The sequence below is a fragment of the Halichoerus grypus genome, chromosome 4, assembly GCF_964656455.1.
Source record: "Halichoerus grypus chromosome 4, mHalGry1.hap1.1, whole genome shotgun sequence".
Classification (NCBI taxonomy): Eukaryota; Metazoa; Chordata; class Mammalia; order Carnivora; family Phocidae; genus Halichoerus; species Halichoerus grypus.
In genome coordinates this window covers 36,394,335-36,412,010 of record NC_135715.1, presented here as the reverse complement: position 1 = coordinate 36,412,010, position 17,676 = coordinate 36,394,335, and the positions used below count along the sequence as shown (strand labels likewise).

Sequence of the window (17,676 nt, the reverse complement as noted above, 5' to 3'; positions counted from 1 at the left end):
ATGTGAACAGTTTAGATAATGTAATGAGATGGAAAAATTCCTAGACTGACTCAAGAAGAAATAGAAAATCTGAACAGATCATTAAGAGTAAAGGGATTGATTAATAATTCAAAAACTTGGTTTTACTGATGAATTCTACTAAATGTTTAAAGAATTAACATTAATCATTTGCAAACTATTCCACAAAATAAAAGATAAATGAACATTTCCCAACTCATTTTATGAAGCTAGTATTAGCTTGATACTCAAGCCAGACAAAGATATTACAAGAAAATTACAGACCAATACTCTTTATGAATATAGATGAAAAATACTAAACACTAGCAAACTAAATACAGCAACATATGAAAAGGATTATAGACCATGACCAAGTGAGATTTTTCTGAAAAAAAAAAATAAGCTGGATTAACATCTGAAAATCAATCAATGTAATACACAGTACTATTAGAATAAAGGGGAAAAAATCACATGGTCATTCTAATAGATACAGGAAAAGCATTTGACAAAATCCAGTATCTTTTATGATAAAATATTCAACCAACTAGGAATATAAGGGACTTTTCTTAACCTTATAAAGAGCATCCACACACACACACAAATAATGGATAATATCATGTTTAATGGTGAATGACTGAGACCTTGTCCCCTCTTACTATTTCTTATCAGTATTGTGCTGGAGGTTCCATCTATGGGCCAATAGGCAAAAAAGAGAAAGACCATATGAATTTTATTTTATTTTTTATTTTTATTTTTTTAAAGATTTTATTTATTTATTTGAGAGAGAGAGAATGAGAGAGAGCACATGAGAGGGGGGAGGGTCAGAGGGAGAAGCAGACTCCCTGCCGAGCAGGGAGCCTGATGCGGGACTCGATCCAGGGACTCCAGGATCATGACCTGAGCCGAAGGCAGTCACTTAACCAACTGAGCCACCCAGGCGCCCAAGACCATATGAATTTTAAAAAGTAAATAAAAACATTTCTCTTTGCAAATAACATGATTTTATACATATATATGTATATATATAATTACATATATAATGCATATACACATATTATATATATTACATATATATATAATCTTAAGAAGTTCATAAGAATACTACTAGTCTAATAAAAATGTTCAGCAAGGTTTTAAGATACATATTCAATATGCAAATATAAATTGTTTGAATGAAATATATTAGTAATGAAATATCTAAAAGTGAACATAGGAAAACAATTGCACTTATAATAACATCAAAAATAATAAACTATTTAGTAATAAATTTGGCAAAAGAAGTACAAGTAGACTTAAATAAACAGAATGATATCCAATGGACATTGATTGGAAGACTTACTATTGTTAAGGTGGCAATACTTACAAACTGATCTACAGATTTAATGCAATCAATATCTGAATCTCTTATCTGAGAAACTGATTCTAAAATTTATATGGAAATGCAAGAGAATCCAAGTAGCCAAAAAAATCTTGAAAAAGAACAACAAAGTCAGAGGTCCACACTATCCACTTTCAAAATTTCAGTCACTAGAAAATGACAGCAATAAAGACAGTGTGGCACTGGCATAAGGACAGAAATAGAAATCAATGGAATAGATTTGAGATTCCATAAATAAACTGTCACATTTAAGGTCATTTGATTTTTGACAAGGGTACCAAGACAATTCAATGGGTCATATGGTAATTCTATTTTTAATTATTTGAGGAACCTTCATACTGTTTTCCAGAGTGGCTCTACCAGTTTACATTCCCACCAACAGTGCATGAGGGTTCCTTTTTCTCCACATCCTGGCCAACACCTGTTGTTTCTTGTGTGGTTGATTTTAGCCATTCTGACAGGTGCGAGGTGATATTTCATTGTGGTTTGATTTGCATTTCCCTGATGATGAGTGATATTGAGAATCTTTTTCTGTGTCTGTTGACCCTCTGTATGTCTTCTTTGGAGAAATGTCTGTTCATGTCTTCTGCCCATTTTTTAATTAGATTTATTTTGGGTTTGGTGTTGAGTTGTATGAGTTCTTTATATATTTTGGGTATTAACCCCTTATTGGATATATCATTTGCAAATATCTTCCTCCACTTAGTTGGTTGTCTTTTGGTTAGAGATGAAACAAATGAACAAGGAAAAAAAGAGACAAACAAAAAAACAGACTCTTATATATAGAGAACAAACTGGTTGTTGCCAGAGGGGAGATGGATGAGGGGATGGGGGAAATAGATGAAGGGGATTAAGAGTATACTTATCATGATGAGCACCGAGCAATGTATAGAATTGTTGAATCACTATATTGTACACCTGAAACTAATATAACACTAAATGTTAATTTTACTTGATTTAAAAACATAAATAAATATAAAACTAAATTTAAAAAAGACAATTCAATGGGAAAGAAAGTTTGTGTTTTATTTTGTTTTTAACAAATGGTGCTGGGACAACATGCAAAAGAATGAAGTTGAACTGCTTCTATACATCATATACAAAAACTAAAAATGAATCATGTTCTTACATTTAAGTACTAAAAATACAATACTTCTAAAAGAAAACATTAGCATTAATTTTCATGACCATAGATTAGACAGTATTTTCTTGGATATGTCACCAAAAGCATTAGAACTAAAAGAAAAAATTAAGTTGGAGTTCACCAAGTTAATTTTTGTGCTTCAAAGGACACTATTAAGGCAGTTAGGATAGAATGCATAGGATGGGAGAAAATAACTGAAAATCCTATATCTGACAGAAGACATATTCAGAATAGATAAAGAATGATTAAACTCAACAATAAAAAAAAATAATCCAAACAAAAAATGGACAAAATACTTGAATAGAGATTTTGCCAAAGAAATAAATGGCAATAAGCACATAAAGAGTTTCAAAATTATTCACTAGAGAAGTGCATATAAAACCACAATGAGATATCACTCCATATATGCTAGAATAATTACAATATAAAAGGAAAAGATAATAAGTGCTGGCAAGGATGTGGAGAAATTTGCACCTTCATACATTACTGAGGGGATAGAAAATGGTGCAACCATTCTGAAAACCAAATGGAAGTTCCTCTAAAAGTAAAATATAGAGTTGCTATATGACTCAACAATTCCACTCCTGTATATAGACCTAAGAGAACTGAAAACATATAGTATAGAAAAAAATCCATACATGAATGTTCACAGCAGTTTTATTTTATGCATAGTAGTCGAAAAGTGGAAACAATCCAAATGTTCTTCTGTTTATGATGTATAAACATGATGTATGTAGCAAATTCTAACAATGGAATATTATTCAGCCATAAAAGGAATGAAGAACTGATACATGCTACAACAAGGATGAACCTTGAAACATTATGCAATCGATGTAAAAGAAGCCATAAACAAAAGGCCACAAATTGTATGATTCTGTTTATATGAAATGCCCAGAATAGGCAAATTTATAGAGACAGAAAGTAGATTAATTATTGGTAAAGGCTAGGAGGATGGGACAATGAAGAACAAGTGCAATTGGGCGGAGAGTTTCTTTTTACAATAATACAAATATTTTGGAATTGATAGGGGTGATACTGCACAACTGTGAATATACTCAAAAGCACTCAATTCTATACTTTGAAACTTAACTTTAGGGGTACCTGGGTGGCTCGGTCAGTTAAGAATCTGCCTTTGGCTCAGGTCATGATCCCAGGGGCCTGGGATCAAGCCCCACGTCTGGCTCCCTGCTCACAGGGGAGCCTGCTTCTCCCTCTGCCCCTCCCCCTGCTCTTGCTCCCTCTTCCTCTCTCTCTCTCTCAAATAAATAAATAAAATCTTTAAAGAAAAATAAGATAAAACATAACTTTATGGTATGTGAATTTTACCTCAATTGACAACTAAATAAAGTAAAAACAAAAACAACTAAAGCAACTCCTATCATATATTTAATATACAATATGGTGCCTAGCATATAGAAAATCCATAATAAACCATAGCTCTTACTCTTTATCAATTTCTCCTAAAAAGACATAATTGTAAACACTGTATTGTAGTAATGTCTTTTTCAGTTTTATATAATATGAAATGTGGTGGGAAAAAAGCATGATATCTAGAATTATGTGCTTCAAAGACATAAATGTCAAAATAAAAACTCTTAGCATATTGAGAGAACCGTGGTCTTAATTAGTTTAATTCTCTAGGCAGATGCATTGCTCCCTTGACATCCAGACTTAATATGCATATAATTTTTTCTATGCTATTTTATTCAGCAGAAGGAGCTTACTTCATTTATTGATAGCTATGAAACATTTTTGGTCATATCATCTTTAGCAACCAAAAAACTCATGTGACTTTCTCAAAACATAATGCAAGTTTTTGTTTTTCCTATACAAATCAAGGGAGGAAAAAAGCTATATAGGTCAAAAATGTCTTGAATTTTTATTTTACATATTTTTTTAATTTTACTCTAGCCTGTAACTTCTAGTCACTTGAAAGTATAATATGGGATTATATAGTCAAATTTGTAATTTCACTGTGTACCACAGAATAGGTACTAATTAACTATATAGCAAATAAAATGGGAAATTCTAATTTCTGAACAAATAAAAAACTAGCAGAGAAGGCTGTTGATTTACACTCAGACCCATTCCTTGGGATTGCATGAAAGTGAGAGTCATGGTGTGTTTTTGAAAAACAGACATCAGGACTGTAAAAAATAATTAGAGAAACAGAAGTCAGTTGTGACTTACTAGTGAGACAAAAGTTCATGGCACTACCCTGGGGGAATATCTTGGAGGAAAATTTGATCTGTGCTCTTTTGATGTGGCCAAAAGAAGAGCTACTGCATCTTATACACTGTTGGGCAGTGAAAGAGCTTGCTGTAATTGGCTGGATGATGTCAGGATGTCCTGAGAGCCCAGCTTAGAGGAGGAACTGTTAACAGCTCTTGCTGGTTCAGAATTTTCTCTTCCTATCCAAGCTCCCAATCCTATATTTAGGACATCATAGATGAAGGAAGCCTCAAGCACATTTGTGTGCAAATGAAAGTAATAGATGTGTCCCATGGTGTTTTGTGTTAGGAATAACAGCAGATAGGCTGAGCAGTCAGCTTGCAGAGTCAGGGCTCTACACCCTGGCATAATTTCTCCACCCATTCCTGAATGTTTTGGGAAGACACAGAGAATGGCATATGCCTTAACTTCCATTCAATTACCCAAAGTATCTGATATATACATATGACTTGAAAATTACAGTTGAAAAATAGATTTAAAAATTACATATTTCAGTGATTACAACTACTGTTAAATAGAATTAGAAGATAAGGAGAAAGAAAAGGAGGAAGAAAAAAATAGATATGAGGAAGAAGAAGAGGAAAAAAAGGAAGTGGGGAAACAGAAGGAGTAGAAAAAGGATGACTAACAGGAGAAAGAGAAGTGTAAGAGGAGAGAGAGCTGAGAGAAGGAAGATGATCACATATAAATAAAAAAGAATTAATTAAAGAGGCAGATAGGAATTTGAAATAGGCATAATAAATAGCCTCACAGAGATAAGAAAGGATATTAATACATGGAGAAGAAAGCAATTATAGTGAATTACCAAACAAGAATAATAGTATGTAAAAAACAAAATTAATTAAGATCAAGGCATCAATACAATGGAGAAATACCACAGTGCACACAGATTAAGAACAATTTGTAGCACTAAGTAGTAAAATTAGCTATCAGGAAGGGATAAAGGGAAACATAAAATTAAACTTGAAAGATATGATGGGTTAAATAAGAAATATCAACATCAGTATAATGGTAGTCCTTGGAAGAAAGAAGGTAAATCAAAGATTGATGTGTAATATTGAAGAAACAAGAATCTTAGGCCAAGGAGATTTATTGCAGTTGAGTATGACACAGAATGATGAACTTCCTGAGATTCAGCTGATGATAAGGAATGTGATTGATCATAAAGGAAACACTCAGCTTCCTCAGAGAACAACATGTGTCTTGTGATGCTATCAATCTGGCTTCAGCTGATTGGACTTTGGATTAGCATCCAAGTTGAAGGTAGTTTTCTGTGTACTGGGCATTGCTAGCAATCTATGAAACACATTGAGATGAGAATTGTGTCCAGGCATGATGCCTCTCTACTAACTCAACAAGGTCAGATCTTGAGCTGTATTGTAGTAGAGAATTTTTTAAAAACTGACAGGAAGCAATAATCACTTGGAAGTAAAACAGGGAGGAAGCCAGTGGCATGAGATATGGAGGAGAGGTGATCCACTTCAAGACAGAAGTGAAGCAGAACAAAAAACACAAAGCAAGAAAGGCCGAGGCATGAAAATACTGACTACTCTTGCTTTTGGGTCACTAAAACTTGTGAGAAATGCTGTACTACATGTCAGATATCTCTGATACTTATTAGCTCATATAATTCACTATGCAGCCTTACTTCCACATGGACCTTTACAATAAACTCTTTAGCAAATATGAAAAACTAAAAAACAATATCCAAGGTTACCATTTTGCCCAATCTTGATCCTGAAAAGACCAGAACCTGTGTGATAGGATTTCGAGGCAAACCATCACCTTGTACACTTGAAATTAACATCATGTAAAATGTATTCTTGGTGAAATATTTTGAAGTATGTTTTCTTGGCATGCAAATAACCTACATAATTGAACTTCAGCATACCTTGATAGAAAAGAATTGAATTGTCTAAAACAAAAAGGGAGAAGACATTAAATTCCAAAAATTCTAATCCAGAGTGCTTATTCTCTGTATTTCACTCCAACAGAAATAGGTAATTCGATAGCTAGATAATAAAAACAACACATACAGCTTTCACATGGATATAAAAGCAAAAATCCTCCAATATATTTGAAAAAAATCATATAAGAAATATTTTATACTCATAAATATTAGCTGGGAAGAATCATATGCTGTTCATGTTTTCCATATCATAATTGAGTTCCATGTGATTTAAATAAATTATATGGTTTTAATTTAGAGCACAGAATTTTAGAACTTGAAAAGGTCTCACACACTTATTACTATTCTTTATTTTAATAATGACTCATGTGAAGAAAAGGGAGGTAAACCAGAAGATAAGAAAGGTAAGTTGCTTTAGTTCGGAGCTATTTTACTTACTTATTTTTTTTTAATTTTTTTTTTTAGATTGATGGTAGAGTAGACAAGAATGGGATATGCAGTGCTGAAGACCTCAAAACACTAATATGTGTTTTTTAAATGATCTATAATTTTGCTTGCCTATGAATGTCTATATCAGTGGATTTGCAATTAAACCCTGATACCTTTCTAATGTGTATATTCTAAATATGAAAGACAGTTGACTACCTGACATATTTCAGGTCATCAAAAAAAGTAATTTGCACTTCCCTTTGTAATCCCCAAGATACAAAATACAAATTCAGAAACTGTTAGCCATTATTACATTCCTCTTTTTCAAATATTTGTATAGAACTTTACAATTTACACAGTGATTTCATATTCATTACATCATTAGATTTTTATCTACTTAATAACTTTGAACTGGTGGCAAATCAAGAAACTGAGGGCTCATAGTTTAAGTGCTGACCTCAAATCATGTCAATATGGTAGCTTCAAGACTCACACCCAGATCTTCTGAATCCCAATATATTTCTCCCCATCTCCAGGTTACTCCATAGTAGAAATCACTTGAATCCTATATTATTGACCCCTGGTGCCAAATAAGATGTTACTCTTTCTCTAAACCTTCCCCCATAAAGTTTTCAAGGTGGGATTACTTACATGCAAAAGAATGGTTAGGCTTGTCTATCCAGCAATGTGGAAGTGAGCCACCTCAATTTTAAATTTTTCTCAATGCACATTAACCATTTCTTCCTCTGGGCTGCATTACTCTGGCCTTTCTGTGATAGTTCTACTTTTTTTTTTTTTTTTATTGAACTTTACATAGTGTATGAATGTCAGATTGTGAAAACTTTAGGATAGCTTGAGGCTTACTTATTTTGGTATCTTTAACATCTTTCTCCACAGTTTAATGCACATTGATCAACCCAGGAAAATGTTAAGAACTCAAAAATGCTCCAAATAAGCCTGTAATTTACCTAAAGTTAATGATAATTGATGACAGTAATACTATATTTTAACATACATTTTCACTATCAATAAATGTTCTAAAAATAGTATCAGTAAAGTAAGAGATCTTACCTAGACCATGTCTATGTGTTGACATTGGTGGTAAAACAGTCCAAGTCTTGGTTTTGGGATTGTAACATTCAACAGTGTTCAATGTCTTTAAGCCATCTCGACCTCCAATTACAAAGAGTTTGTCATCAATAACAGCCACACCAAACTGCAATCTCCTGCCGTTCATCATCCCTGCCTGGATCCACAAATTTGTTCTGAGGTCATATTTCTCTATGGTTGTAGCTCCTGATAAAACATAAAATCAAATAGTCACCATTTACTACTAATCCAACATATAACCTGCCCAAGACAATGTACAAATTAAGATGTGAAAACACTCTTGTCACATTTATTTTTCTTAAAGAAAATGTGGCAGAAAACCAAAGGGAGTAGTAATTTAACTACATTATTTTATCTTTTTGGCAGACACTAATGATCAAAATAGATACACATCTACAACTTGTTTGAATTACATAATGGTCTTATGCTAAACTATTGATTCAATGGAATCATTTTTGGTCATATCACAGTTCTGTCCGTAGATTTTACAACTTCTTTCTATCACTGTTTCCCATAAAAAAAAAATAATAATAATCCTAGTATAATTTCTATATAATTCCTGTATAATTTCTGAAAATGAAGATAAAAGAATGTAATAAATTCTTTACCATGTTTCTTTTAAAATTTTCTTTATGCCTTAAGATAACAAAACATTTTATTTTACTTTAATTTATTTTTAAAGATTTTATTTATTTGAGAGACAGAGTACGCACAAGCAGGGGAGGGGCAAGGAGCAGACTCCCTACTGAGCAGGGAAACCCAATGTGTGGCTCGATCCCAGAACCCTGAGATCATGACCTGAGCCAATCCCAGGACCCCGAGATCATGAGCTGAGCCGAAGGCAGACACTTAACTGACAGTCACCCAGGTGGCCCAAAATAACAAAACAATTTAAAAGTCAATTTGAAGTTATGTAAATAAATGTCATCTATGCTTTTTTAAACCTTTTTTTTGCATCTGGAGAATAGCTTAATAGAATGTAGAGACATAAAATGATTTTCTATCCTTTATCAATCATGTTATAATCTCTAAATAAAATAGCTTATCTTGGGGCGCCTGGGTGGCTCAGTTGGTTGAGCGACTGCCTTCGGCTCAGGTCATGATCCCAGAGTCCTGGGATCGAGTCCCACATCGGGCTCCCGGCTCAGCGGGGAGCCTGCTTCTCCCTCTGACTCTATCCCCTCTCATGCTGTTTCTCTCTCTCTCTGTCAAATAAATAAATAAACAAAATCTTTAAAAAAAAAAAAATAAATAAAATAAAATAAAATAGCTTATCTTTCATAAAAGCTTTTTATACATAAATTTGAGAAATGCAATAAATCTGATAGCAATATAGAAATTGAAAGAAGAAATAAGTTAAATTGTTGATTAGATATATTTTCATAGATTCATTTATACATTTCAATTAAAAATGTCTGCCTTGAACAAGTTCACAAATGTTTATATGACAAGATATAGCTAATAAACACTAATCTTGCTTTTCAGTGTTTGATCTTAATGTTCAGACTCACATTCACCAATGTTTTATCTTCAATGATTAGATATCCCTAAAAAGGGAGTCAACATTTTTGTGTACTTTCACTTACTCACTAAAGATGTATTTTACTTGTAACATAATAAAAGTTTGCAAACTAGAGAAAGCATTCATCAGGGGAACTCATTTACTATTTAGAAAGTAACCAGCACTGAACTAAACAAATATGAATAACTTGGTAGGAGAAGTTTTGCTAATTGAAGTAAAAATGATACAATGATGCTCCATTTTTATTCAAAGGTAGCAAAGAATAATATAGATACTAGGTTAAATGCATTAAATCTTTTTTATGTTATTAAAAATACAAGCTAATTTCCATATAACTAAATATGAAGTATTATAAAATTATTATTATTATTGGAATAAAAATAAATTGTAATGTTCATAAAAGTTATTTATACTATTTGGTAACATAAGAAAAATTATTTAAACAAATGTGCTTATTTTATGTTTAAGTATATTTACTATATTTTATATTTAATGTTTTATTGAATGATGAACAAGTCAAAATTCCAAGGTGAACTAATTTGTCCAATAATTTCAAGGTCATCTGAATTCTCAAAGCTTGATAACATTGGGATTTCATGAATACCTAATTAAAAATTACGTTATATGGAAGTACCTCTCTCTTGTCCTTGACAAATGCTAGTAGAAGAAATAGTGTAACTTAATCCTAATGAACCCAATTCCATGAGACCCATATTTTACAGGTATATGTAGACAAGGAAGTATGTGTACAACTGTACTTTTCATAATGTCCCAAACCTTGGTCAAAATCTTTGCAAAGAATTTGAGGTCCAGTCATCCTTCTAAAAGGAAATAGTTGGAAATGCGTGAAATTAATGGCTTCTGAGCAACCAAAAGTGTTGTTATTCAAAGGGGAAAGTGAATATTTGATCTGAGTTTCAAAGTCTTATCCAAACAAGCTAGATATAACTTAAATCCCAACATATGGCAGGATATTTTACTTTTATAGTGTTTTCCCTCTGAGTCTTCAAAGGTAACCTACTCATTTTATCCTAAAGTTGTTACATCAGAAATGGAGTACATCCTTGTCTTCATTTTTCAAATTTGACTGTTTTAGTTTCCTATGGTTGCTATGAAAAATTATCTCAAACTTAGTAACTTAAAAAAATACACATTTATTATCTTACAGCTCTGGAGGTCAGAAGTTCAGAATAGGTCTTCCTGTGCTAAAATCAAGGTGTTGACAGGGACTTTAGAGAAGAAGTGAATTTTTTGCCTTTACCATTTTCCACAGGTCATCCATATGCCTTATGACCTTTTCTTCCATCTTCAAAGCCAGCAACATTGCATCTCTACATTGATTCTTATGATTACATTGGGCTCACCCATATATAATCTGAGTGAATGTAGACTATTCCTATTTAATGTAGAATAGTCAGCTTAAAGTCAGCTAATTAGTGGCCTTAATTCCCTTCACAACCTTAACACACACCCTCCCACACGCACACACACATATAGTTAGCTATATGAGCTAGTATGTTCATAGATTCTGGGGATTAGAATGTAGACAAGGCCTATTTTCACTCCACTGTTTAACTTCGCATAGTTATAGAAAGTTTAGTAATACAAAACAAAGAAAGATTTCTTGATTTGTAAAGCTTACTTATAGTCAATCTAATTGGTTATTTTCTTATTCAGTCAGCATGCAATGTGAATGTTTTATCTCATTTTTAATGATCACAAAGCTAATAACATGCTTCCTCTTTTTCTAAAGAAAGCTATTAATAATAATGTTCTTTAAGAAATTTTCTTGGGGCGCCTGGGTGGTACAGTCAGTGCAGCATCTGACTCTTGGTTTCAGCTCAGGTCATGATCTCGGGGTCGTGAGATGGAGCCCTACATGGGGCTCTGCATTCAGCGTGGAGTATGCTTAGGACTCTCCCTCTCCTTTTGCTTCTCCCCCTTCCCCAGTAAATAAACAAATCTTTAAAAAAAAAAAAGAAAGAAAGAAAGAAGATTTCTCACCAGTATACTTCATTAGCTATCTGTACAAACTTCTCTATTCTTACTATTTTTTGTAATTTATCAATTTGTTTATGAATACTGTTCGTTTTCTTTGCTATTTAGAGTATATACATCCCCTTAGTGGTTGCCTGAGTCAAAGGAAGAACAAAGCCATCCTCTCTGAGAAATGTTACCCTAGGTTTCTCCTTACAGTAAAAGCAATATTTGTCGTTACATAAATTAAAAACAGAATATGAGTAAGAGTGGACTCTTGTGATAAGTCATAAGTTTGAGAGAGATTAAAAATAAAAATTTATTTTAGCATATAGTTACTTTGGATTTATTCTGTTCATGAAACTATCACTAGTTATCTCAGCTGCCTGCATGACTTTAAAATGGGTGACTGAAGACACAATGGAGTCCTGACAACTTTGATAAACTGGACAGCATCCACTCTGAGATTCCAAACCATAAATCTAAGCAACCAACTTAAAATAATGTTTAGGTCCATTAAAACAGGTATAATGAGCACATCTGGCTATGGAGGTCTATTAGGACTGGTTAGATCCCTATTGTGTGTTTTAAACTCTAGACTACTATGTTAAAGCATTTTGAAGGATGCATTATCTCTTGTAGGGAATTTTGCTATTCTGTGAGCTATAACTTTGTATAGTAACAATATTATTTTATAAAATGTGTAGTATAACTCAATAGAATCTAAAGCAATTTGTAAAATTTCCTAACTAAATGGAGTTACGTAATTCAAAGATAAATCTCATTCTTGGCATATAGAATAATGTGAAATAAAATCATAGACTATGTACTAGGTAAGGACAAGGTGCCTGGCATTTAAGATAATATAAAGTTTTGATGTTGCTTTATTTGAAACAACTCCTGAAATACATTTTCTGTAAAAAGTAGTCAAAACATCAAGGGAAATCATGACATATATATTATTCAGGATTACTTAACATATTATCATGTTTTATTGAAATATGGTTGTTATATAAATATTGAGTAAAGGGTTTGGAGTAGACTTAAAATAAGATATTAATATTAATAGATAATATTTAGTGAGTACTTCCTGTGCTATAAGAGATTTACATATATTAGTACAATTAATTTTTATTAAAAACTGATGACATAGGTATTATTATGCCAAGTTTATTGAAAAGAAGATGAACCCACAAGCTTTAGTAACTTGCTCAGTGTCTCTGAGATAATAACTAGTGGATCCACAATATTAACCTGGCTCTAGAACCCACTCTGATAAACACATCTCTTTAGCACCTTATCCTGGTTATAGAACAAGTTCATTCCACTTAATACATGTGGTAGGCAGCGTTTCCTAAATGTCCCTTCCTGAGATTTAATGATCTATTTCTCAGAACCTGTGAATGTGATAAGAAATCACTCCACTGGATTGTTATGCTGTCTGTCACAGTTCACCTTAATATAGGAAGATAACCTGATCACAGGAACCCCTGAAAATGGAGAGATTTCTCTGGCTAGTTGCAGAAGGGGAAGTCAGAGAGATTTGAAGCATGAGCAGACTCGACCTGCTGGTTTGAAGACGGAAGGGGCCACATGAGAAGGAATACAGGTGGCCTCTAGGAGCCGAGAGTGTTCCTCACCTGACAGCCAACAAGGAAGCAGTCAGTCCCTTGGTTCTACTACAGGGAACAGATTCTGTCAGCAGTCTGAATGAGCTTGGAAGATGGCCTCCAGCTCTGGATGAGAGCACAATCTAGCCAACACTTTGATTTCAGCCTTTTGAGGTCTTGAGCAGAGAATCTAGGCATGCCACCCTGACTTCTGACCTACAGAACTATGAGCTAAGAGATGACAGTTGTTTTAAACCACTGTTTGTGGTAATTTGTCACTGCAGCAATAAAGTATAATTTTTTTAATTTGCATTTTATCAAGTATTTGTTTTCCAAGTTGAATAAACATAACATTGTATTAGATACAATGCAAATACAAAATTATTTTCCTCATGACAAAACAAACAGCAGGCTCCTGTCTGAAAATATCAAACTGAGAAAAAGTGCTCAAGAGATTATCTGGGTCTCTTTAGAGTTGTTCATTATACAGCCATATGTGACTAAATTGGGAACAACAGGAATTAATATTTGTACATTCCACTTTGGCATGACTAAGAGCAGGACTTATTCCAATATCTATAATTCAAATATCTTGAACACAGCACAGAATAAAATGATAATAGTTTTCTGAACGGATAAAATAATGTCACAAAAAAGCTCCTAGAAAGAAGATAAAGCTCCTTTATTCAACTCAACAGAAAGGCCCTCAGGTCTTCTCACAAAACCTTTGTACTACAATTTTAATGCCATATTAGTAAGCTCAGTTACCTGACTCTCAAGACTTTTTACAAACCAGCAAATGAGAGTGATCTGGAGCAATTGAAAGCAGCAATAGCTGACAGTGAGGGAGTAACTAGGATAAAAATATGTTGTTTTAATTGAAATAGAATACTCATTCACAGCTATTAAACAAAAAACACATTTTACAATGCCTAAAGACTTTGGTACCAAGACTGATGGTGATCTTGATGCCATCAAATCATCAAGAAAAAGTTAAATTATTTTAGATGTATTCTCTTTAAGGAAGCAGTAAATATGGAGAAGCATATTAGAAAAATTTAAAAGCAAAGATTTTTTTTTAAGGATACTTCAAATACAAGACTTCAAGCTTTAAAGAAAATAGCATTATAAAGAATGGCATTTCTTGAATTTTTTATGGAATAAGCTTTTCATTGACTTTCATATGTCTAGATACTTATGAAAAATATAGCTTTGGGATAACATTCTTACACATATAAAAGATATCACTGCAGGGAAAATATTTTTCAAAGATAAACAAATCATTTCTTTTTAGGTAATTTGTTACGTTTTATAAGGATGGCACTGTAAACATTTCATAATCATCATAATAATTTCATATTATTTTGTTAGGATAATAGACTGATACACAGCTATGTATAGAGATATAAATGTAAATATATCATTAAGCTTAATGCTGGGTTTTGAGGTAGATATATAAATTTCAAATATCTAGCATTATATTTAATTTAAACTAATTTCACTCAATTCAGGAATGCCAAAGGATACCATCTTCTTTACTCATAGCCAAAGGAAATAAAAGTATGGAACATAATTTTAATTCTTTGTATTTTATGTAATAATCCACCTTAATAACTAAAAATTATTACCATTAAAATCTTAGCAAAAAATTAAAGATTCCTAGAAGTTGGCAAATCAGATAAGCAAAATGCAAAAATCAGTGTAATTTCTTTAGAAAAAATTAAATCCACCTAGATTGTGTAAAGAACCTATTTAAACTAGCACCACTAAAAGTGAGTTATCTAAAAATCAGCAAGATAGGTGCCAGTTCTAGGTAAAAAAAAAAAATTAAAACTTTATTGAAAGATGTCAATTTGAATGAATGGAAAGAATCATACTAATTTAAACAAGATGACTTGTTTGCAGAAATGTGACTTATTATCTTATATAATCACAATTAATATATTTGTACAAGGTATTTATGAAATTTTGCTTGTATTACTCTGTAAATTCAAATGTAAATATTAAAAATACATATTTTAAAGACTTTATTTATTCATGAGAGAGAGAGAGGGAGAGAGGAAGGTAGTGGGAGAAGCAGGCTGCCCGCAGACCAGGGAGCCCGATGCAGGACTCGATCCCAAGACACTGGGATCATGACCTGAGCCAAAGGCAGGCACTTAACCAACTGAGCCACCTAGGCACCCTAAAAAATACATTTTTAAAAGCCAGACAATTTCTATACAAGGGAGTCCTGAGGGAAAAATGGGCTACCAGATTTTAAAAGGTATTATATAACTATAGAGATTTTTTTTCAAAAGTGCTTTATGATGAAGAAAAATAGCTGTATTCATGAATCTGAAATGAAAGCCAGAAATAACCCTAATACACTTGATATTTATAATATAACAAAAGCATCTGTCTAAATCAATGGAAAACATTTTATTATTTAAAAAAGTTTTTAAGATAACTAGTTATCCTTTAGAGAAAAATAAACAAACTTGGATTCCTGCCTTACTCTTCATACTGGAATATACTTGAGATGAACCAGTGATTAAAGCCCAGCACACAAAGCCACAGAACCCACTAAATGGTTCTTTTCTCAAGACTCTACATACATTAACAGAGACTTTGTGGAACATAAGGAATAGCATGGAAGACATTAGGAGAAGGAAGGGAAAAATGAAGGGTGGGAAATCAGAGGGGGAGATGAACCATAAGAGACTATGAACTCTGAGAAACAAACTGAGGGTTCTAGAGGGGAAGGGGCTGGGGGGATGGTTTAGCCCAGTGATGGGTATTAAGGAGGGCATGTATTGCATGGACACTGGGTGTTATACGAAAACAATGAATCATGGAACACTACATCAAAAACTAACAATGTACTGTATGGGGACGAACATAACATAATAAAATTAAATTAAATTAAAAAAAAGAGACAGGGAGATTTTAAGTAAATTGTCTTGGGTTACACTTTACTAAAACCTTAAATGTCCCAGAAGATTAAAAAGCAGGGGATGAGCACTGGGTGTTATACGCAACTAATGAATCGTTGAACACTACATCAAAAACTAATAATGTACTACTATACCCTGGCTAATTGAACATAATAATACAAAAAAATTAAAACAGAAACAAATGATTTATTTTTACTTCTAGGTGGACTTAAGATCAAAGGTCCATGAGGTAAAACCCTAAGACCCAGAAGTTAAAAAGTAAATATTAATACATATATGATTACCAATCATCTAAATATAAAATATAGTTACTTCAAAAATGCACAAAAAAGAAATTAAAAAAAGACTGAGAACATTAACAACAAAAACTTTCTATAAATCTAGCAAAGGGTAAATTTCCTTGATGAATAAAAAGGCTTTAGAGATCAAGAAGTACATTAGAAACATTAAAATAGTAATACAATAATGATATTAGCAGGTGATTAATAGGAAAGTGATATGAGTAATATGTAAATGTCAGGAAATTTACTTAAACTTTCTAATAAATAACCTTATTAGATTTATAGCAGATTTAGAAAATGAATAATTTTGGGTTGACATCAAAACCAGCGGGTTGATATTAAATTGATGCAACTTTTGGGGAGATGGGTAGAGTGTATGAGTATGTGTGTGTATATGTGTGTGTACAGTAAAATATACAGTAAATTTAGGAAATGGGGGTGGATTTTTTATTTGTAACTTCCTATTTTAAATATTTTATCATAAATATGTCTTAGTTCTATAATTGAAATACTGATTTCTTTTTAAAAGCAGCTTTTGGTGTTGTTAACGATGAGGTAGGAAAGAGACTTAAAAAGGTAATCCAAAATTGTAGTTATTATTTCTATCACTATTACTTAGCTATTGTTTTTACAGCACAGAGCTCATATATTAAAATAACTTTATAGCAAAAGAACATATATATTAAAGCATTATTGCAAGCATAGTTTTTTAATTTTCTTAATAAATACTCATTAAACATAAACTTATGTACTTAACATTTTCAAATTGAATATTTATTTTCACAGCTAACATTTGCCAAAATGAACCAAATCTTTGCTATTTAGTTTGTTTTTAAAATGCCCTATGTCATAATACTTTCCATATAATACCTATTAGAATTTTTCTAACCTTTGTTGAAAATGTGGGTACCAGTGAATGAAAGGACAAATAAATATCATGACAATTGGATTCTAGTTCTATTACCTACTATATAACAAAAATACCAGTCATTGAAGTGCCTTTTCCTAAGTATAGTAAAAGAACATGAGGTCTTATTTTATTTTTTTTTAAGATTTTATTTATTTATTTGAGAGAGAGAGAGAGAGAGCACATGAGAGGGGGGAGGGTCAGAGGGAGAAGCAGACTCCCCGCTGAGCAGGGAGCCCGATGC

The 17,676-nt window shown here is 32.5% G+C and overlaps 1 protein-coding gene across 2 annotated transcripts in view; it reads right to left on the bottom strand.

Moving 5' to 3' along the window:
- KLHL1 (kelch like family member 1) overlaps positions 1-17,676 on the bottom strand; it is a 359,488-nt gene that overhangs the window by 77,975 nt on the left and 263,837 nt on the right. For both annotated transcript variants that reach the window (XM_036121358.2, XM_036121357.2), the window contains exon 7: positions 8,161-8,385. In XM_036121358.2, the coding sequence (XP_035977251.1) occupies positions 8,161-8,385 (225 nt within the window). The remainder of the gene's footprint in view (positions 1-8,160; positions 8,386-17,676) is intronic.